General features: G+C 39.9%; 2 protein-coding genes across 2 annotated transcripts in view; one reads left to right on the plus strand and one right to left on the minus strand.

Annotated features, from left to right (window-relative positions):
- The window catches only part of LOC129773156 (uncharacterized), a 91,082-nt gene extending 71,667 nt beyond the window's left edge, over positions 1-19,415 (minus strand). Inside the window, exons 1-4 of the mRNA XM_055776730.1 lie at positions 19,393-19,415; positions 19,292-19,342; positions 19,039-19,075; positions 16,171-16,202 (exon numbers count right to left, since the gene is read on the minus strand). Of these exons, the coding sequence (XP_055632705.1) occupies positions 16,171-16,202; positions 19,039-19,075; positions 19,292-19,342; positions 19,393-19,415 (143 nt within the window). The remainder of the gene's footprint in view (positions 1-16,170; positions 16,203-19,038; positions 19,076-19,291; positions 19,343-19,392) is intronic.
- The window catches only part of LOC129774829 (cyclic nucleotide-gated cation channel subunit A), a 342,729-nt gene that overhangs the window by 71,517 nt on the left and 248,654 nt on the right, over positions 1-22,558 (plus strand). The window lies entirely within an intron of this gene.

Here is a 22,558-nt window from a genome sequence, read left to right on the forward strand (position 1 = left end):
TCTCTCCCTGGTTAGGGCAGTAGAGCGCAGTATCGGAACAACTTTTATATTAAGGTACACATATTTAATATTAATATTATTGTTCAACTCATATGTTCATTGCTTAATATTATCATCATAATTTTTTGTTTGTTTGTTTTGTTATTTTTTTTTTTAGATTATTGTTAAAACCAATAATAGATTAGAAATAAGACAAAAATTTTTGTAAAATGGAGAATAGTGGAGGATCTCCAGAGATGGAGATCTCCGATAATGAATCCCATTCAAGATCTGGGAAAAAACATAAACGAGTCCCTCAAAAAGAAGATAATTCTTCTGGGGACGAATCTGCTCATCCTTCCAAGCCCCCCTCTAAGAAAATAGCAAGCCTCCCTTTTGAACCCACTGTTACTTCCACTCCCCCTCTCCCATCATCGATTTCGCTTCCCCCTTCTGATGTTTCCGATCCAACCCAATCCTCGTCCTCGTCTTCTCCCTCTGTTGTCTCCGCTCCACGTGTCAGAGTTTATCCAGAAGACCCACCTGGAACTGGCCCGTGGGTTGTTTTCCTCCGGCCAAAACCAAAAGGAAAAAACCTTAACGTGATTCAGATCATGAAAGATCTGGCCAGATACACTTCTGTATCTGAAATTCGCAGGGTTAGACCGAACAAATTGCGGGTTGTCGTGAATGAACGGAAACACGCAAACGAGATTGTTGCTGACCAACACTTCACTCTCGAATATAGAACATTTATACCCTCCCATAACGTAGAAATTGAGGGGGTGATAACTGAAACGGGTCTGACGAGCGAACAAATAAAAAAAGAAGGAAAAGGCAAGTTCAAGAAGCTTCCCTCAATGGAAGTAAAGATCTTGGACTGTCGCCAACTCGGGAAACTCTCCCATGATGGGGACCAAACTAAATTTACGCCGTCAGACTCGTTTCGAGTCACCTTTGCTGGTGCCGCCCTCCCTGACTACGTTATGATGGACAAATTGAGACTACCTGTGCGACTCTTCGTGCCAAAGCCCATGACTTGCAACAAATGCAAGTCAGTTGGTCACACTTCGGATTATTGAGCCAACAAGGAGCGCTGTGCCACTTGCGGAGAGCAACATGAGGGGAAATCCTGCAGTGCGACTGAGCATAAGTGTCCATATTGCGGAGGATCCCCACACGCGCTCTCAGCTTGTGAAACTTACAAGAGTCGCTGGGAGAAACAGAAGCGCTCTTTAAAGGAACGCTCGAAGCGCACTTTTGCGGAAATTTTAAAGGGCGCTTCTCCACTGGCCCAACAACAACAACAACCAATCTCAACACACAATATCTTTTCCACGTTGCCAGTTGATGAAATGGAAGCGGACACAGCTAGCGGGGGCACACCGTTTATTTTCAAAGGGAATCCCCGGCGCAAAAATGTGACCACTCCCAAAGTTCAAGAACAAGTCCCCCCGGTGATACCCCCAGTTAGCTTGCCTAAAAAATCGAGTGCAGCGGACAAGCAAAATCAGGTTCCTCCTGGCTTCCGTGGGAATAGTTCACCTTCGAACGACCCAGCACTCGAGGGGACATCAAAAACCCCAACTGTCCCTGTTTTTCCGTCCAGCTCAACTTCCCAATCGGGATTTATAAAGTTGTCTGACCTTTTGGATCAAATCTTCAAGTGTTTTAATGTTTCCGACTCCATCAGAACCATTGTCATCTCAATGCTTCCAGTATTAAATACAATTTTGCAACAATTGATGCACACATGGCCCCTCCTTGCAATGATTATCTCTCTTGATGTCTAATTCAAATAGAGAGGTCGGTGATATCACTGTTTTGCAGTGGAATTGTCGTAGTCTTATCCCTAAATTGGATACATTCAAATTTTTAATTCATAACTTCAATTGTGATGTTTTTGCTCTGTCCGAAACTTGGCTTTCTTCGCGAGATGATCTCTCTTTCCATGATTTAAATATTATACGCTTGGACCGTGATGACAGATACGGAGGGGTGTTATTGGGGATCAATAAGTGCCACTCATTTTTTCGAATTGACCTTCCACCTATTGGAAGGATTGAAGCTGTTGCTTGTCATGCAAACATCAGAGGAAAAGACCTCTGTATTGTCAGCTTGTATTGGCCTCCGAGAGCTGCGGTTAGCCGCAAGCAACTTGTTGACATGTGCTCACTTCTTCCTGAGCCACGATTGATCTTGGGAGACTTCAACTCTCACGGAACTGCCTGGGGGGAACAGTACGACGACAATCGTTCATCGTTGATATATGACCTTTGTAACAGCTTCAATATTACCGTTTTGAATACTGGGGAAACAACACGTGTTCCTAAACCTCCTACTAAACCAAGTGCTCTTGACCTCTCGCTTTGCTCGAATTCACTATCGTTAGATTGCAAGTGGAATGTAATCCAGGACCCCAACGGTAGTGATCACTTGCCAATCAAAATTTCCATCACCATTGGGTCGAATTCTTCTGAATCTATAAACATGGCATATGACCTCACAAGACACATTGACTGGAAAAAATATACGGACGCGATTGCTCTAGCCATCAATTCCAGAGATGGTTTACCTCCATTGGAGGAGTATAACTTCCTTTCTCGTTTGATCTATGACAGCGCGGTTCGCGCTCAAACGAAACCCATCCCAGGTTCCACTATTCGTCGAAGGCCTCCCAATCTATGGTGGGATAGTATATGTTCCAAGCTTTATGTAGAAAAATCGAATGCATTTAAAGCTTTTCGGAAACGTGGAACCCCTGAAAATTTTCAGACGTATTTGGACCTTGAAAATCAATTTAAAAACTTGATCAAAGGGAAAAAACGTGCTTATTGGCGAAATTTCGTGGGAGGTTTGTCACGAGAAACGTCAATGAAAAAATTATGGAAAGTGGCTCGAAACATGAGAAATCGCTCTTCAACGAATGAAAGCGAAGAATATTCACATCGATGGAATTTTAATTTTGCACGGAAGGTTTGTCCTGATTCCGCTCCTGTGCAAAAAATTGTTCGAGATATACCACAAGATAGGTGCGATCTTGATTCCGAGTTTTCGATGGTAGAATTCTCTCTTGCTCTCCTTTCATGTAACAATTCTGCTCCGGGATCGGATAGAATTAAGTTCAACTTGCTGAAAAATCTCCCTGATGTGGCGAAACATCGCTTGTTGAACTTATTCAATCGGTTTCTGGAGCATAATATTGTTCCAGATGATTGGAGACAAGTACGAGTTATAGCTGTTCAAAAACCCGGAAAACCCGCGGCCGACTTCAATTCGTACCGCCCAATAGCAATGCTGTCTTGTATACGGAAATTGTTGGAGAAAATGATCTTGTTTCGCCTTGATCGATGGGTTGAAACGAATGGCCTACTCTCAGATACACAATATGGGTTCCGCAGGGGCAAGGGGACGAATGATTGTCTTGCGTTGCTTTCTTCAGAAATTCAAATGGCTTACGCCGAAAAAAAACAAATGGCTTCAGTATTCTTGGACATAAAGGGGGCCTTCGATTCTGTTTCAATAGAGGTTTTGTCGGACAAATTACACTCTCGGGGTCTGCCGCCTCTATTGAATAATATGTTATATAACTTGCTTTGTGAGAAACATTTGAACTTTTCTCACGGAGATTCGGCAGTAAGTCGGGTCTCTTACATGGGACTCCCCCAGGGCTCATGTTTAAGCCCCCTTTTGTACAACTTCTATGTAAGCGACATCGACAATTGCCTTACACAAAATTGCAGCCTAAGACAACTTGCAGATGATGGAGTGGTGTCTGTCGTAGGATCAAACGAATCCGACCTGCAAGGACCCTTACAAGATACTTTGAACAATTTTTCAACCTGGGCCATTGGGCTAGGGATCGAATTCTCCACGGAGAAAACAGAGATGGTGGTTTTTTCTAGGAAGCATAGACCAGCAAAACCAAAGCTTCAACTTTTGGGTAAACCGATCACTCATGCTATGTTATTCAAGTATCTTGGGGTCTGGTTCGACTCTAAATGTACTTGGGGGGCCCATATTAGGTATCTGAGTAAAAAATGTCAACAAAGAATAAACTTTCTCCGTACAATTACCGGCACCTGGTGGGGAGCCCATCCCGAAGATCTTATTATGTTGTATCGAACAACTATTCTCTCAGTGATGGAGTATGGCAGTTTCTGTTTTCAATCAGCTGCCAAAACACACCTCATTAAACTCGAGCGAATTCAGTATCTTTGTCTCCGTATTGCGTTGGGATGTATGCCCTCAACGCATACCATGAGTCTCGAGGTTTTGGCAGGCGTACTCCCACTAAAAGATCGCTTCAATTTATTATCTCTTCGGTTCCTCATCCGGTGTAAGGTTATGAATCCATTGGTGGTCGGAAATTTTGAGCAATTTTTTTTTTTTTTTTTTATCCAAAATATATATTTTTATTAAGGCTCATATGGCGTCAACCTGACGGGGCCGGGAGTTCAATATTTCGACAATGTTTGCCCTATAACTATGTTAGTAATATGTAACCGATTACTCGCGGTTGGCTCGAGGTTAGTATTACAAGTGTTTTCGTAATTGTGATGTTGCTGTCTTCAATGATCTGTACCTGTGCCCGACACGGGATACTTCCTATTGGGATGCAGCTGACCATTAATCAGCAACGCCCCCCTAGTCTGTACCCCATATCTAGCGTGGTGCGTCTTCTCGAGGAATCCAGGATAGAAGGGTCACTAGCCGGCGCAATCATCAGCTCGTGTAGAGTTGTCATGAGCGGTACAACCTTTGGCTTTTGTTGAATCATCAGTGGATTGCACAACCTTTGGCCCGTGTATCTGTAAAGAGTGTGTGTATGTATTGCCGCGACTAAGTAAAAGTTTATAGATCGAATAGGAGGGATACGAAACAGGGACACAACGAAGGAAAAATCATTAAACGTTGACATCGGCGTTCCTGAGGAACAGGTATAGATGAAGCAGAAGATCAGGATCACGGCTACCTAAGATATCCCGGACGGGGATATCCGATTGTCTGCCTTTTGCTCTCAGTGCTCTAGAGAGCTGAGAGCGAGCAGCATGGAACCGGATACACGACCAGACAATATGCTCGATGTCGTGGTAGCCATCGCCACAATCACAAAGATTGTTTGCTGCGAGCCCAATTCGATAGAGATGCGCGTTTAGGTTGTAGTGATTGGACATAAGCCGAGATATCACGCGAATGAAATCACGACCGACATTCAATCCCTTAAACCAAGCTTTCGTCGAAACCTTAGGGATAATCGTGTGTAACCAACGACCGAACTCATCTTCACTCCACATGCGCTGCCAACTAACGAGTGTGTCCTGACGAGGAATGTGAAAAAATTCGTTATAAGTAATTTGCCTTTCAAAAAGTGTGCCTTCTGAAGCGCCCACCTTAGCTAGCGAGTCCGCTTTCTCATTCCCCGGAATCGAGCAATGAGAGGGAACCCATGCTAAGGTAATCTTGAATAATTTTTCGACCAAAACACTCAATAGATGTCTTATTCTTGTTAGGAAATAAGATGAGCGTTTATCAACTTTCATTGAGCGGATTGCCTCTATTGAGCTGAGACTGTCTGAAAAAATAAAATAGTGGTCGATGGGCAATGTTTCAATGATCCCTAATGCGTAATATATCGCACCCAGTTCAGCGACATACACGGAACAAGGATCTTTGAGTTTGAAAGAGGCACTGGAATTTTCATTGAAGATGCCGAAGCCAGTGGACCCGTTTATGCATGAACCGTCAGTAAAGAACATTTTATCAGATCTAACTTTCCCATATTCTGCCGAAAATATCTCCGGAATGTAATCGGAGCGTAGATGATCTGGGATTCCATGGATCTTTTGTCGCATGGACAGATCAAAATTGACAGAGGAATTGCAAAAGTATGGGAAGCAAACTTGGTTGGAGATGCCCGGTGAAGGGTGCACTTCATGGGTAAGGTACTCATGGTATAGAGACATAAAACTTGACTGAGGAGTCAGTTGGAGTAGATTTTCGAAGTTATCAATCACCAATGGATTCATGATCTTGCAACGGATGAGAAATCTGTAGGATAATTCTGTGAACCGAAGAGTAAGCGGGGGTACTCCTGCCAAAACTTCGAGACTCATCGTATGTGTCGAATGCAAACACCCCATGGCTATACGCAAGCAACGATATTGTATTCTCTCCAGCTTGAGAATATGAATCCTGGCAGCTGATCGGAAGCAATTGATCGAGCTAAATTTTCATTCTGGATTCATGAATTCATATCATGAATTCACCTCTATGCAGGTTGTTCCTTCTTCGTATATTCCCAACCGTGTTTGTTTTCCTGACTACATCAATTCCTCTGTACATTTCGATCTGTTCATGAAGGAGAAAATCCATGAAAATCCAGATTATCTTAGATTGGGGTTCGTTCCTACAATCTTCAATGCAAAGTATGGGCGTATCAATTGTGATAATATATACTTTACTGATGGGTCCTCTATGAATGAGTCCACAGGATTTGGAGTGTTCAACGTATTTTTTAGCACCTCACACAGTCTTCAGAATCCTTGCTCGGTATATATTGCTGAATTGGCAGCGATATACTGGGCGCTGGACAGCGTCGCCTCACGACCTGTTGAACACTATTACATTGTAACGGATAGTCTTAGCTCTGTCGAAGCTATCCGTTCAGTGAGGCCGGAAAAGCACTCGCCGTACTTCCTTGAGAGAATACGAGAAATTTTGAGTGCTTTATCCAGACGCTGTTATGTCATTACCTTTGTCTGGGTCCCTTCACATTGCTCAATTCCGGGTAATGAGAGGGCTGACTCATTGGCAAAGATAGGTGCAATTGAAGGCGATATTTATCAGCGTCAAATCGCCTTCAATGAATTTTATTCTTTAGTTCGCAAAAATACCATCGCTAACTGGCAACGCAAGTGGAATGAAGATGAATTGGGCCGGTGGTTTCACTCGATTATCCCTAAGGTTAGCCTCAAACCGTGGTTCAAAAGTCTAGACTTGAGTCGGGACTTTATCCGCACCTTCTCCCGACTCATGTCCAATCACTGTTCGTTAGATGCACTACTCTTTCGTTTCAATCTTGCCAGCAGCAATCTCTGCGTTTGTGGCCAAGGTTATCACGACATCGAGCACATTGTTTGGTCGTGCGAGGTGTATCTGGTCGCCAGATCGAATTTAGAAAACTCCCTTCGGGCCCGAGGAAGACAGCCCAATGTGCCGGTGAGAGATGTGTTGGCTCGGTTAGACCTTGATTACATGTCCCATATATATGTTTTCCTTAAAGCTATAGATCTTCGTGTGTGATTGCCCCTAAATCCTTATACCCTCCTTTCCTTCCTTTGCGGGTAATTCGTCCCCTTGCTATAAATAGTAGAATAAGTTGAAATGTAAATAAACTATAGATATACGAATAGATTTACGAATTGAGTGCTCATCAACATTGTTACAATTTCCTTATATCCCATCCTTCTCCTAAAAATATGTCACCCTTCTAAACTCGAGTACACCGCGAGTAATCGGTTTTCCACCTTACTAACCATAGATGTAAGAAAATTGTTTCTATATATATATATATATATAGTTTTAAAAATATATTTAAGAATTCGGCTCCTTTAAACTTAAGTAACTGAGCCTGTAAAAATAAACGAATTAAAAAAAAAAGACACATCCATCGCGTTTCGACAGCATCTGGTCTTATAACGGGTGTTAAATAAAAATTGAGAATTTTTTCAATCACATGTAAACTTTTTTTTAAATTTTTTTTCATCGATTCCAGTATTTTTTATTAATAACATAATGTATTTTCTTCAAAAAAATGTCAGTGGATGTTTGAGTAAGGGCCATGGTCCACTGTTCGACGCAACTTTGTCGCGATGCTCTCACAAGAACGTTGTACGGCAATTACGTCCATTATCCGGATACAATTCCGGATTCTTGTAGTCAGTTGCTTCGTGTCCTTGGCCCTCCAATTGTTTTTATACACTAGGGCACTGAGTGAGCCAAAGAAATTCTCTATTGGGCGGCACTAGGGCTAGTTTGTTGGGTTACGATCTTTCGGCACGAACGGCATCTCTTCTCCTCAAGATACGCCAGCGTCTTCTTGGCGTAATGGGAAGACGCCTTGTCCGGCCAGAAGACGTACTTCCCATCCGCGTGATGCTCGTTCAAGAACGGCAGCAGGATTTTATCGAGGCACTCTTCTTGATAGATTTGTTGGTTGATTGCCAGACCGCTCGGCTTAAACCAAGGCTTTGAAATGCCTCGGTCGGAAATGGCGATGTACAACATAACCTTTTTTTTCAAACATGTATTTCACTTCAGGCGGTGTGGATGACTTGTCGCTGGAGTAGTAATTATCATTTCCTGGAATATGCGTTTTGGACAGCGGAAAATAGCTTTCGTCGTCCAGAACGAAAGATGTCCCGCGGTATTTTTTGGTCATCCACCGACACTGTGATTTAACCGTCTCAATCTGCACCTCCGTGTACTCTGGCGACCTCGTCTTCTTCTTGCAGACGATTCCTTCCATCTTGAGGGTCCGATGGATCAATACGTGGGAGCAGCCATATTTCCGACCGGCGTCACGCAGGCTGGTTGCGTCCTTGTTGTCAAACAGCTTCTTTAACGATGTCTTCCTTCCTCTGCTTCGTCATTATCGTCACCGGACGACCACTTCCGACCTTCCGCTCTACGTTCAGGATTCCGCACGAACTCAGGATACGATATACCGTACTGACAGGTACATTTTCTTCCTTAAAATGTGCCACCGTGTACTTTTTTCCTTGCTGGAAATGCGTTTCGTAGAACCGTACAACGTTCTTGTGAGAGCATCGCGACAAAGTTGCCTCGAACAGCAGACCACGGCCCTTACTCAAACAGTCACTGACATTTTTTTGAAGAAAATACATTATGTTATCAATAAAAAGTACTGAAATCGATGAAAAAAAAATATTTTTTTTATATGTGATTGAAAAAATTCTCATTTTTTATTTAACACCCATTAGCTTACGAGCCTGGATTATGCCCACTGTTTGTTGTTTCAGGCTTCGGTTATGTTGTCTACTTGCTTAGTAACATTTGTAGCCTTCTCGGAGACGGATTTGTCGCACAGTACAGTCGCCAGCATTTAGTTCATGGTCATAAACCGAGATTTTGGGATCATTCTTGTCATTCCAAAACTACCGCACCACTCCGTTTGTTGAACATAACTGGACCTAAACAATGATGGATTGATGGTTTCGAGGTTAAACGAAGATTGAGTATTTTCTCGAAAACGAAAACAAAACTAGCCCCGAATTAAGGGACCTTTGGTACGACACCTCAAATAAAAACCTTAAAACGAAAATATTTGAAGCGTTGGCCTGAAAAGAGGAATTGGAAGAGCAGCTTAGCATTTTTCCTAGAAAGTGCAACTGAATGGTTTTCATTCGCTGTAAAAGGATTAATAGTCGATGAAGCGGGATAGTTGGTTCTAACTTTCAATTCAACAAAACAACACGAGGGAGGCGCAAGGTAGTAGTTGGCATCAGTGCCGAAAATATTCACATTCACGGCATTCAATTACGGCGAATTTCAGCCTGCCTTGTATTGACAACCTACTGCTCAAGCCAGAGTCGATAAATATGGAACAACACTATCAATGAACACCAATGCAATGAACATCAACATCAGCTTGCCATAAAGTTCATTTTTCATTTGCATATTCTTTTTCGTCATGATATTCGTAACGTCGAAATTGAATATCATTGCGTGTTAGTGAAAATCAAAGCATAAAATTCAACGTCAACTAATTGAGAGTGAAATCGATTAATGGTAAAGGATAGCCATTTATTATACAAAATTCTTGGTTTTGGCGACATTGGCAATGAAATGTATGGTATAACTCTAGCTATATTTTATGAATCTACTTGGCCAGGAATGGCGTACACCCCAATTGGGTGACAATAACAGACGAGCGAAAAACCAACATAATCTTGTTTTGATTTCCGGTTTAATGATACTGGCTATAAATGACTAACAATCATATAAAACCCCTACGATATGGGTACTGGGTGGACGGGCTTAAACAGCGGAAGTCGAATATCGTATTCCGGTGGCTTCCGGTGCATTGTAAACCGCACTAGGAGACCGAAAATGGAGTTAGATAAAGAAAGTGTTAGAAACTAAGATCGTGTTAGAGCGAAATGGCGATAGTAAAAGATCATATAAAGCGGAAACGGAAACGGGAACGGACTGTACCCTTCACGGTAAAGATCGCGAGTTCAATTCTCACTCCCGACATTCTTCCAAAAATGGAAGTGACAAGCCAGCCAAAAAGGTGTTGAAAGTCATTATGATACAGTATAAAAAAGAAAAAGAAACGGAAACGGAACGCTCAACGCCGTCTAACGCTAGATGTCGCTCAACCGCTCAACACCGCACAACGGTCAACGCTCAACGAAACGCTAATGTTGCCTTCTCCGGATTCCTTTGTTTCTAAATATGGAAGTCAAACACGTATTCAATAGAAATTCATTGCAAGCGATGAGGATCAACTTAACGTTCGTTATAATCACCTGAAATTATTGACAGTAATGGAAGTGCCTGAATGCAGGCTTTCCGAAATTCGTTCATGCTCTATTCGTTCAATATACCAGACAAAGTTCACGCGTCTCGACTCTTGTGTTATACTCATTATGACAGATATGGCGTTGAGTTTCAACAGAAGAAAATTCATCCGACACTGGGAAAAAGCTAATGTCTTCATTCGTGAATAGATTTTGATAATTTGTGGCACTGGTTGGGATAGGTTTTCCAAACCTATAGTTTGTAGTAGGAGTAATAGATTTGTGAGCGCGTATATTTATGCTTTCGTGAATTTCCGGCTTCGTAAAGCTGTTGCGAGCGAATCTTAAGAATAAATCAATTGGAAAAAAATGAACGAACTTCATCGTTCCAACCTTTGTCTGGATAGACGTTGATGGCTCACTATCTCGGTAATCAACATTCAGGAATAGTATAATTATGATTTAATTTTTTCCAATTACAACATAACATTAAGAAAATACGCGGAAAGCAGCGTAGATTCCCCTCAATAATCGTCCTAATGATGAGGATGCAATCAAATAGCACGCTTTACAGCGTTTGTTTTCTACGCGTCCTTCTTGAAGGCTCTTTCAGACTTCAATGAAGTTGGCCGTACTCAGCGACTGCGCGCGAACTGGTTCGATGATATTGCGCTGAAAGAGTATCTCTTTCCACTTGGTATGAGACTCGACTTCCAACCAAGATGCACGCAAACATAATAACACTATTTATGTTTGCCTTCATCATTGCGAGCAAATGATAAATACGAGAAGCATGTCCTTGACGGAACCAAGAAGTGCACCTAGTGATGGCTTGATAATTTCGTCCCACGTTAGAAAGGGCAGCTGTGTTTACTCAGAGAGAATAGTTTCGATTCAGGAAGCTGTGAGGCATCAAGACCGGGGATAGCTCTACTTGACTATTGAACATCCCAACAAATCCTCCAAGATGCCGCAATGTTTGCAGAATCGTTAAGGCTGGCAATAATCTGTTGCTAGTGCCGTCTGGATGTCGACCCGATACGATGCAACAGTTTGTCTGTTTGGTTCGTACAAAAAACATACACTCAGAAATAGAGCTCCGGAGTACACACGCTCGCTAAAAAGTGAACCGAAGCGGAAAGCTCCTTGCACAGAACAGACGTCGTAAAGTCAGTGGCAAGACTAAATAAAACTCTCCGGCAAATGTCTTCAGACGCCGCTGGAAACACTATATCTCGGCTGCAAAATTTAGTACGGCCAATGGTTAGTTTTTCTAGTGCTCTAGTGATTCTGACGCCAGGAGGTGATAATAACAGCGATAATTAATTTCCATTCTTCAATAAATTTAATTTTCTGTAGATAAGTTATTATTCTTAGTCTACTTCTAGAACTTGCATAAGATTTGTGATAGAATGCCTTTGACTTTTGTTGGTCCAACAGAATATCTTCTCTTTTTAGGTAAACCATAACTATATTGGAAAACAGGAATTACCAGTGATTTAATTCTGAATCCATTCTTCATGTTACATTAAGTTGAAATTAAATTTGTTTATGATTTCCTTTGATTTTTATGTTTGCTTTTACTAATCATTACACTACTATACATACTTACTATACGATTAATGAATGTAGATTGTGCCACAGGAAAGAAATAACTCGTAGGAATGCGAAAATAAAAATGCCTATACAAAAAAAAAAACACAGTTGAACTGAAGACAGTTTGAAATTCAGTTTTAAAATTTCGATCAACTTCAAGAATGAAAACCATTTGCAATTCAAAGACTTCTTCTCATTCAATCCTACATAATGAGGTTTCTACGTCCCAGCTCCGTTCGGATCGTATTGCATTATTTTAGCCCTCATTTCACGCATCCCCATTCTTTTTCTTCTGGTCGCAGGATTCGAACCACAGGAACTTAATAAAAGGGAGATCAGGCGGAGGGAGGCCTGGATAAGAAATAAAATTAACTCATCCGAGAGGGGGGAGGAAAAAGATTCACCTCGTCGAACAATAGCACTAAAAGTTCCCCCGGATTGGTGGGGTTTTACAGCAGGGCACTTTCCACGAATGGCACGTGATTCTTTTCACATCGGAAGTGCAGCGCTGGTCGAATCAACAAACGGACGCGCGCCCACCCGAAAGGCTCGGAATCGCAAGGTTTAACTTTCCATATCGTTGTTTTCCTCATGCATGCTTCATACTTCACGGAATTGAGGGATATTTCAATTAATTTTGCACACGTTGTCGAAGCCTGTGTCAATACGAAGCAAATTGATATCCCTTTTTGTGTGCAATTTGCTCCTGGTGTTTGTTATAACTTATATTGTTGTGAGTATTAACTTTGTCCAAACAGCCAACGCAAAACAGAAGCAGAAATAATATTCAGATTGATTTCCCCCATGTGGCTCTCGGGAGGATAGCTGCACACAAGTTAGAAGCATCTTCCAGCCAACACCTAAAAAACGATTATCCGAAATATAACTGTTACGATTTTGATCATACCTCCTATATTTTTTCATCATTGTCAAATATAGATCCGTTATTTTGACGCAGGATTACGTCTTTAGGAACACATTGGAAACATAAATTGAAAAACGACAAATCTTCCAAATCGCAAAAATTGTCCAATTTCAAGCGAACCATTTACTTAGGCACTACCTAACAATTCATTACAATGAAGAAAATTATATATTTTATGATACAATGAAGAAAATTGTATATTTTCTGAAGCAATTGAAAATGTCAAGTATTATCTACACGAAAATCACGCGTTCTGATGGTCGAGCACAAGCAATCTTTACTCTCTCAGCTGCTCATCTAATACGAATACGGGGATGTGCAATAAATTATGCGTTTGGTTAGATTTGCTTCTGCCTAATCCCACGTTTTGATTGGTCCGATTAGCGGCTCCTCAGTTTCGCCGTCTGAAAAGAGCAAGCGGTGATTTATTTTACCGAACAGTAAGTATGTAAGCCTCGGGCCGCGATTTTAGTTTGTTAGTATTACTCTAGACAGCGAGCAGTGTATGTCGAGAGAGAGAGAGCTGTGAGTTAATTTGATAACGTTGCCTACAGCGTTAGGTTGCTATGAGAACGAACATTACTTGAAATTATGCCGACGGTGTAAGTTTTTTTTTTTTTTTTTATCTGTATTATAGTGACTTTCAACTCATTTTGGCTGGTTCGTCACTTTTACTTCCATTTTTGGAAGAATGTCGGGAGTGAGAATTGAACTCGTGACCTATAGCGTGAGAGGCATGGATGTTACCACTACGCCAGATCGCCTCCACTACGGTGTAAGTTGCCGTTATACTTTCGGGCGCGAACGATATAGAATCGGTGTATTGTTGTTTTTATATAGCTTCGAATCTGAAAAAAAAAATAATCAAGTCTTAAAATATTGAAATCAATCGCCTCAAATGTTTGTTCGTACATCATTCAAGAACGGATTGTCCGATTTGAGCTGTATCTCTGATGGTAATGTGTACACTATTCATTCTGAGATGATGTGTTCTACACAGAACGCAGGAGCCATCTCGTCCAGGGTCACAGCGGGCAATTTTTATCATATTTCATCTCCTATTGACATCTATTATCTGTTGCCATACTTTTGCCATTATCGCTCGATTTTACCTCTGGTAGAGTGAACAAACAACAACCAACAATCAGACTAAACGGTCTTTTTCAGGGCCACTAAGTGGTTATCAAGTCTAGCTTTTGCTGCTCCAGTAGACGAGTGGTTAGCGCCACACATTATCATGTCGGGGGTTCGAGTTCGATTTCTGTTCTGGTCGGGGGATTTTTCGGCAACGAAACAGAAAACATTCAAGGCTGACTGAGTATGAATAAATCAATCAACTCAACCAACTGAGTATGAATAAATCACACAAGTTAATACCTACTTTGAGTTGGAAAAAAATCTCTGATAACCTTAATGTCTTTAAAGCAGATGCTTCATCGACAGTATCGAAGACATCGAAATAAAAAATATAGGGTTGCGCTTCATAAATCCGTAGATCTATTCGGCTAGACGAGTCTCTGGATTGAACTATGAAAGTTTTATCCTTTCACCAGTTTTCAGGTCAAGAATATGGAGACCATTTCTGACTTCGACTCCAGAGAATAAACGAGTCCTCGGATACGGACAAATGATTTTTTATCAATCTCATCAGTTTCGATGGGGGTATTGTAAATATTTTCAATATCTTACATAGAGCCATGTAGAATGTATATGGCCGAGAGTTCTATAGCATAGATAGTTTAAGTCAGAATTCCGAAGAATACAGACGGTAAATAAAATCCAACTTCCGTTTTCCAATCTGAAAAATTTCTCTAGTCCATTGAGGTCGAAGTCCGCCGGTTGTTTTATAGTTCCGAACTTAGTGAAACTTGTGCCCAGGTTTCTCAGCCCGTACTTAGTTAAAAGGAGAGCGAGACGGATCACAGTTCGATTTGGGCGGCAGTTCCCATAATCACGTGTATGCAATTGAACAAACCGGTTCAATTACACCAGCGAACGGAAAAAGTGTTCGTGTAATCAAGTGGCATTCACGTTTTTAGGCCCAGAGGCCATTAGTGCCGTTAAGAAAGTCTTCGCGTCGGACAGTCCGGGTAATCCGCTGAAACACTGACATTAGCACTGTTCGTTCTTTCGCGGTAAACTTTAAGATGCATATTTATGAAAAAACCAAGCCACTGTATGTCGCTGGGACTTAATATTATGATCTCGTGGACGTTTGATCGCATTTTGCACATCCGATTAAAGTTACTGTTATTTCCAGCAAAAAAAGTTGTTGCTCGCAGCAAATTTTGGAAAGCGGGTGGAACAAGTTCCTGGAAGTATATTTAGGCTGCTAATTTAGTATGAATCATACTCCTAGGGCTACGGTAGAAATTTCGCTCTCCTCCATCGCGGGCGTATAGAATAATTAATTTTCCGTCCTGCTTATCGAGAACTCAAAGTTTTCCCGAATTAATAGCAAACATTAATGCAATCGAGCGCGGAGCATTTGTTTTTATTTTGGAATCAAGGCGTAAATGTTCATGGAATCGAATATGAGTACGTAAATCGTGTTTACAAGGACGGCCCATTTTTAAAGTGTCCATGAATCATACATATCCGATAATTGTAAACTTATTATTTTTGTAAAAGTATTTTTTTTCGGTTGAAACATCTCGTAACGATTTCTAAAATGGAAAAGGTATTTTTATTTTTTATTTTTTTTTTTACTTTCTGAGGGTTTATTCAACCCAATGCGAATTTGAATTGGACTAACAGCACCTAATACTATATGTAGAACATATGAAATATCACTTTTCTAATATTTCTTCACTTTCCAATTTTTCTCGCCGTATAAACTTTCCTTGGGTGAAAATTAACACAAAAAAAAAACAGACAGCTTTAACCAAACGACCCGTTCTCGAGTGAGAAGACACCTTGGTTTGTATTTATGAAAATTGAAATAAATCGTTTCATATATCAAGTCATTTTTAACACAACTGCTACCATATACAATTTTACACTTACACTTGTGCTGAATGTCTCACAATACACGATCGGTCATTGATATCAAATTTCACGAAGCAACCAACATTAAAGTTCCAAATTTAAATTTTATTTGCTGGAATTAATCGTTTTACTCACCTTACTTGCAATATAAAAATGACCCCTACTTGCTTATATTTGCAATGCCGATTTTCCCCGGACACCTTGGTTTTAATGTCTCTGTTAGGGAACACATTTCGGTAGGAACAAAATCTCCCCCTACTTTCATGTATTTGCAATGTCGATTTCCCCGTTTCAGTCTGATGTAGCAGTTTAGTTTTGGGAGCGGTAGCTTTTACGGATTCGCTGATGCTTTCCTTGACTTTTACGCCATCGGCTTCTGTGCGTTGATTTGCGAGGGTTTGATTGGCACCACCACGACGAGCTAAACGACGGATAGCGGGTGTGATACGATGCAATGCAATACACTTCGCTCCTCTGCCTCCTTTGCCGCATCCAATTGTTGATGTGAAGAGGAGCGCACCAGCAATGCACACTAGATTTAATTCGATGCTCTCCGCTGCTTCCTTTTCTTTGCTCCCTTTGCCGCACCGCATCCATCGTTGGTTGCCGATGGCTTCCTCTCCTTTGCCGCACCGTATGGTGTTGGTTGATTTGTAGAGCACTGCACACTAGAAGCCCAGATGTTTGCCGATCTGAGCGTTGAACGAGAATGATGAATCCAAGGGAAGGAAGGTATTGAATTAGAGAGACTTTAAACTCTGAGAGTTCATTCGTCTCTAATGAATCCAAAAATGCTACCGTCCTTTTATATCAGTTGGTATGTGAGAAATAGGCGCCATGCAAATATTTGACTTATCGGGGAACGAAAGAAGCGAAGCAGGCGAAAAAGAAATGACGTCAATTTCGACCAATCAGTACCGTTTGGATAGGGGTTGAGATTTTTCAATTGTTCGATAGTTAATTACATGATTTATATTATTTTATTCAAGGTGAAAAATTGTTATAGAGTGCCGCAATGTTTTGATGTAAAAATCTGATCAATCCGTCATGAAATGGCTGAGCAATAAGCGTTTGAAATTGGACATTTTTCACGATGCGATAGATATTCGTTTTTCAATTTTTACCCCAATATGTTCCCGAAAGACGTAATCTTACGTCAAAAATAGCATCTCTGATATCGATATATGTTATGTAAAAAATCCTCAGCTTTCAGAAAAATATAAAAAATATATAGTGCCCTTCAGTCCAAAGCCACGAAAACAACAAAAAAACAACTACAATCAATAATTACGAATACAAAATCCATTGTTTTTGCAAGTTCAGTAGGCTAGAAGGATAGCTCATTGGCTTCAATTTGATATGTCGATCATCTAAAACGGTTCAGTGGTTCAAAAGTTGAGAATTTTTGAAAAAAGTCATTTTTGGGAAAAAGCTGAAAAAAAATTATTTTTCGGATCACCCTAAAATGGAAATGGTCACCCTAACGAAAAAAATAAAAAAATAAGGGTCTAATATTTTGCAATAAAGAACAAAACAACCACTTTTCATGGAAGTCTGAGAACCACTATATCGGTTTGACATGGAATGGGTGTATAAATAGATGATGTACATGATCTACTATTTCGACATTCTTCAACCCTTTGGAATAACAGTCTACAGCTCAGTCAAGTGCAAATTCAATCACGCTTCAACATATCGCCCGAGGCAACTGCTGCAAAAAATGGAAGGAGCGCCACTAGTGGGGGTGGTGGTGGTGGAAATTGTTTATGCAAGAGTGGCTTCCGTGATGTGAAACGTTTTATCGGATGCAAAACAAAGTGGGTGAAAATCAAAAGCATTACGCTACAATATAGGAAGCTGCAGTCCAATCCGAGGCCAAGATAATGTGTTGTGCTATCGCCAAAGGCTGATTTTATTCTCGTAGCAGTCCCACGTGAACACCTGCTGCCACCTCCGATAGCAATTTGTCTCCGATGGGAGTTTCACCATGTGTGCTTGTTTGACCTTGAAGTCGGACCCGAAGAACGAGCGGGGCAATGTTTCATTCAACAAATCGCCTTGCAAATGACGATGCACGGACCAAGCGTAACACAATCTTCATCGAATCCGCCCGGAAGCGGAACACTCCGTTATAGTGATTTCCCTCTCTCCATATCTCTCTTTGTCCGCACGTCGGCATCCGAAGGGTAAATGGCCACTGAGTGCAATTGAGGGAATTTCCTAATACATATGCTGGATGTTTGCTGAAGAAAATTAATTGGTGAGAAATCTGACGGTGAGGTAGAAATGGAATGATCATCAGGAGAGCCACTCTGTCAGAATCGTTTTCGTTTTGTTAGATAATTCTCCTATCTAAAGACAAGATCAATTCAGGAATCCAAAGGATTTGATTCTATTTGAATCTATTTAATTTATATAGGTTTACGTCTCTGAATTACAAACCGGATATATCTGTTGGAATTAATTATCAATTGCTTTTCCAATTTCCGACTACCGATCGATGATACCTTGTATATTCGCTCATTATTGTGAATATTGGACACATTTGCTTCTTGAGTGAATGAAGAATTATTTTCCAACCTATGATCAATCTGCAGCTAATCAATCGTCTTTCAGGTTATTTACGGGTACCTTGCTTAAAAAAGTTCTTGTTTTTTTGTGGTAATTCAATCACAAAATTAGATCTATAATTATTTTAACATTGATTTTAATAATAATCATCCACCAGTCACGAACAAAGGCATATAATTTTTGTCCACAGCTTTTAACACTTGAAATCTCCATAGTCTAGACAGTATAGTCTATGGAGATTTCAATTCTTTCACTATGGACTGCATCCAGGCTGCCACTTTTTTTTTCATTTTTCTCCCGTTTCATTCGCACTATTTTGCATACTGATGTTTAATTCATTTGTAAGCGATATGCTTGCTCATGCTTGAATGTGGCCATGGTTTGACTATGTCTGCGCAAACAAAATGGATCCGCCGTCATTTGCATACTTACGTGATCTCCTCCAACTTGTTCCTCTTGGTTACGCTTACTAGGGAACAAAAACAACAAGGATTAGCGTTGTTTCTAAAAAAGGAAAAGAAAAAGAAAAAGGATTGTTCATTTCCACTCCGAGTCCGTGCTATCTCATTTTTCTGCAAAATTGTATCCCCATTTAGAAGGAAGGCTATTACGTAAATGAGATTAACGTTAATTGTGAAGTACTTGGTTACATGTTGAATAATTTTCGCGAGAGTTTTGACCTTACCCAATACTGCTGTTAGCTGATTGTACCACAAACGGTATACTGACACCCTCTCTGTAAAAAGAAACAAACGTCGGAACGTTACGTCAATGTTGGCATTATACCTATACAAAATGGCGGATCTCATATTTTCTTAGAACTCCATCAATATGGCTATCAAACGAAAGGGCTTGACTAGTAGAACACATTTATTTATGAAAAATACAAATCCAAGATAGTGGCCACTACAAAATGGCGATAAATATATTTTTTCCCAAAACCCCATCCAATATGGGTATCAAAGAAAGGAATTGACTAGTAGAACGCAATTATTCATTAGGAAAACAAACTCAAAATGGCCACCTTTACAAAACGGCAACAAATATCTCTTGGATGGCTCTAACGTTCCAGCGGAAGTTTTGCCTTCTCAACGTAGCATTACTTGCGTCATTTTTATAAGTAATACTTGGTTGAGATTTCTATGCCGAATAACACGCCTTAAATGTACGCTGGAGTGGTAAGCTCTAGAATACGTGTGACCACAGTGCGAGCCGGGAGAATTTTTTTTGACGAAAAATCCCCCGGCCAGAACCGGAATGAACCCGAACCCCCGGCATGATGGTGTGGGATGCTAACCACACGGCCACGGGAGCACCGGCAACAAATATATAGGTTTTCAAAACCCCATCAATATGAGTATCAAATGAGGGGATTGACCAGTAGAACACAGTTATTTATGAAAAAAATGCAAATGGCGATATATATTTTTCTCAAAGTTCAGTTATTATGGGTATCAAATGAAAGGGCTTGAATACATAACTTGAAAACTCCAAACCCAAGATGACCTCAATCACAAAATAGCACATTACTTTTTTAAACGCTTTTATTTAATTTTTACTGATTGTATGTATGTCTATATATCTGTAGGGTTGTCCCAGATTTTAAAACTGCTTACTCCATGATCTTGAACAACAAAATTGACCGCCGCTACAAAATAGCTGATTCCATATTATCTAAAAAAAATGTTGATTGGGATATGTGTATCAAACGAACGAACTTGATTTGGAGAACATAATATGTATTTTTTGCAATCCATTCAATGTTGATACCAAATGAAACGATTTGACTAATAGAATACAGTACAATGGTTTTATTGTAGAGAAATATTATATTTTTTTATTCGACTTAAAGAGGCGTCGCACTTAAGGCTTTTGCCATCCCGAGAAATATTATATTGAAACAGATAATGTACTAAAAACAAGAAACAAAAATAAGTAAAAAAAACGTTTTAAGTTAAACGGTTTCATTGTGATTAAACATAATAATGTACTAAAAGCTGGAAAATAATTAGGCAAGTAGCAGTTAGCAGTTATCACACCCCTTCCTTCATTAATCTAGGGTTAATACCCTAGGGCATTGATGAGATTAAAATAAAGTTTTTTAAACGGTTTTATTTAGCTTGCCCTGTAACATGTTTGTCTGTAGCGCTCTCTCACATTAATATAAATTTGACCCCCTTCCTTTTGACCGATTGATCTGAAATTTGGAACACACCTTTATCTCTGCAGTCATTATAAAACTGCGTGTTTCATGATCCCATCAATATGGGTAACAAATGAAAGGAATTGACTAGTAGAACACAGTTATTTATGAAAAATGCAAATCCAAAATGGCCGCCACCACAAAATGGCGGATTACGTATTTTCTCAAAACCCCATCAATATGGGTATCAAATGAAAGAACTTAACTAGTATAACCCAGTTATACATGAGAAAAGCAAATCCAAAATGGCGATACAGGTCGGACTCGATTATATAGAATCGCAATTTTACTTTCAACGTTAATTTTTGAATACAATACATAATCGAATCACAAAAAAGCTATTTTTCTATTAATGTTTGACATTCATACATTAATGAAAAAATTGTTTTCTTGAGATTCGATTATGTATAGGATTTGAAAATAATTGTAGAAAAAAAAGGTCGACTATATATAATCGAGTCCGACCTGTATATATTTTTTTCTAAAACCCAATCAATATGGGTATCTAATGAAAGGACTTGACTAGTAGAACACAGTTATTCATGAGGAATGCAAATCCAAAATTGCCGCCAGCACAAAATAGCAGATTACATATTTTCTCGAAACCCCATCAATATGGGTATCAAGTGAAGGGACTTGACCAGTAGATCACAGCTATTTATGGAAAATTCAAATCCAAGATGGCCGCTGTAACAAAATAGCCAATTACTTTTTTAAACGGTTTCATTCAACTTGAACTGTTTGTATATATGTTTGTATGTCTGTAGGGTTGTCCCAAATTAATAAAAATTTGACACTACATTATGAACAACATAAATTCAGAAAAGTGAATGTATTTTTTGTACTCCCCTCAATATCGGTATCGAATGAAATGATTTGATTTATAGAATGCAGTATATCATCAAAATATTCCGAAGAAAATTAGGTAAGAAACAAAAAAAAAATTGTTTTATTGTAGAGAAGTATACTAACCATACAGATAATGTACTAAAAACTAGAAAATAAAAAAATGAAAAATAAAACTTTTTAAATTAAGCGGATTAATGTACTAAAAGCTAGAAAATAAATAGGCAAGTATGAGTTAGTAGTTATCACATCCCTTCCTTTCTAGGGCAATGATGAGACTAAAATAAAATCGTGGGGCACGTCGGATTTCCATTATCCACAGATAGATTCATCATAGGCCCCACGATTTTATTTTAATCTCATCATTGCCCTAGATTAACATTACCCCCACTACTCCTAATGATAATTTCCATTAGTAGACTGTAGTTTAAAAGCCTGAGTAGTTTTTGTGTGGTGAGAACTGAATTACGTTTGATATTCGGAATCAACTTTGTTCCAACCGAATACACAGTTCATAAGTTAATCCGGAGGTTTGAGACCACGGGTTCTGTTCCAATTTTAAGAAAACGGAACGACCACGCTCTGTTCAAGCACAAGAAAACAATGTTCATGCTCATGTCGTAACAATGCGACAACAAGCCCCGGAATCAATCATGCCCAACAGTTTTCGAGTATGTGCAGAAAATACAGACAGACACACATTCAAATTTATATAGATAAAAATTTTCATCGTGAGCGTCTTCACAACATGTTTCGCAATGTTCTACTGTTACGTCTGCTGAGAAGCGGGCCGTCTCAACTTGCCCCGTTTACATTAATAGCAAAGGCATTCACCTGAATTCTATTAACACGAATCTAACACCTACTTGAATGAAAGATAAGGAATAAATCCAATTATTCATT

The sequence above is a fragment of the Toxorhynchites rutilus genome, chromosome 3, assembly GCF_029784135.1.
Source record: "Toxorhynchites rutilus septentrionalis strain SRP chromosome 3, ASM2978413v1, whole genome shotgun sequence".
In the NCBI taxonomy this organism is placed as follows: domain Eukaryota; kingdom Metazoa; phylum Arthropoda; class Insecta; order Diptera; family Culicidae; genus Toxorhynchites; species Toxorhynchites rutilus.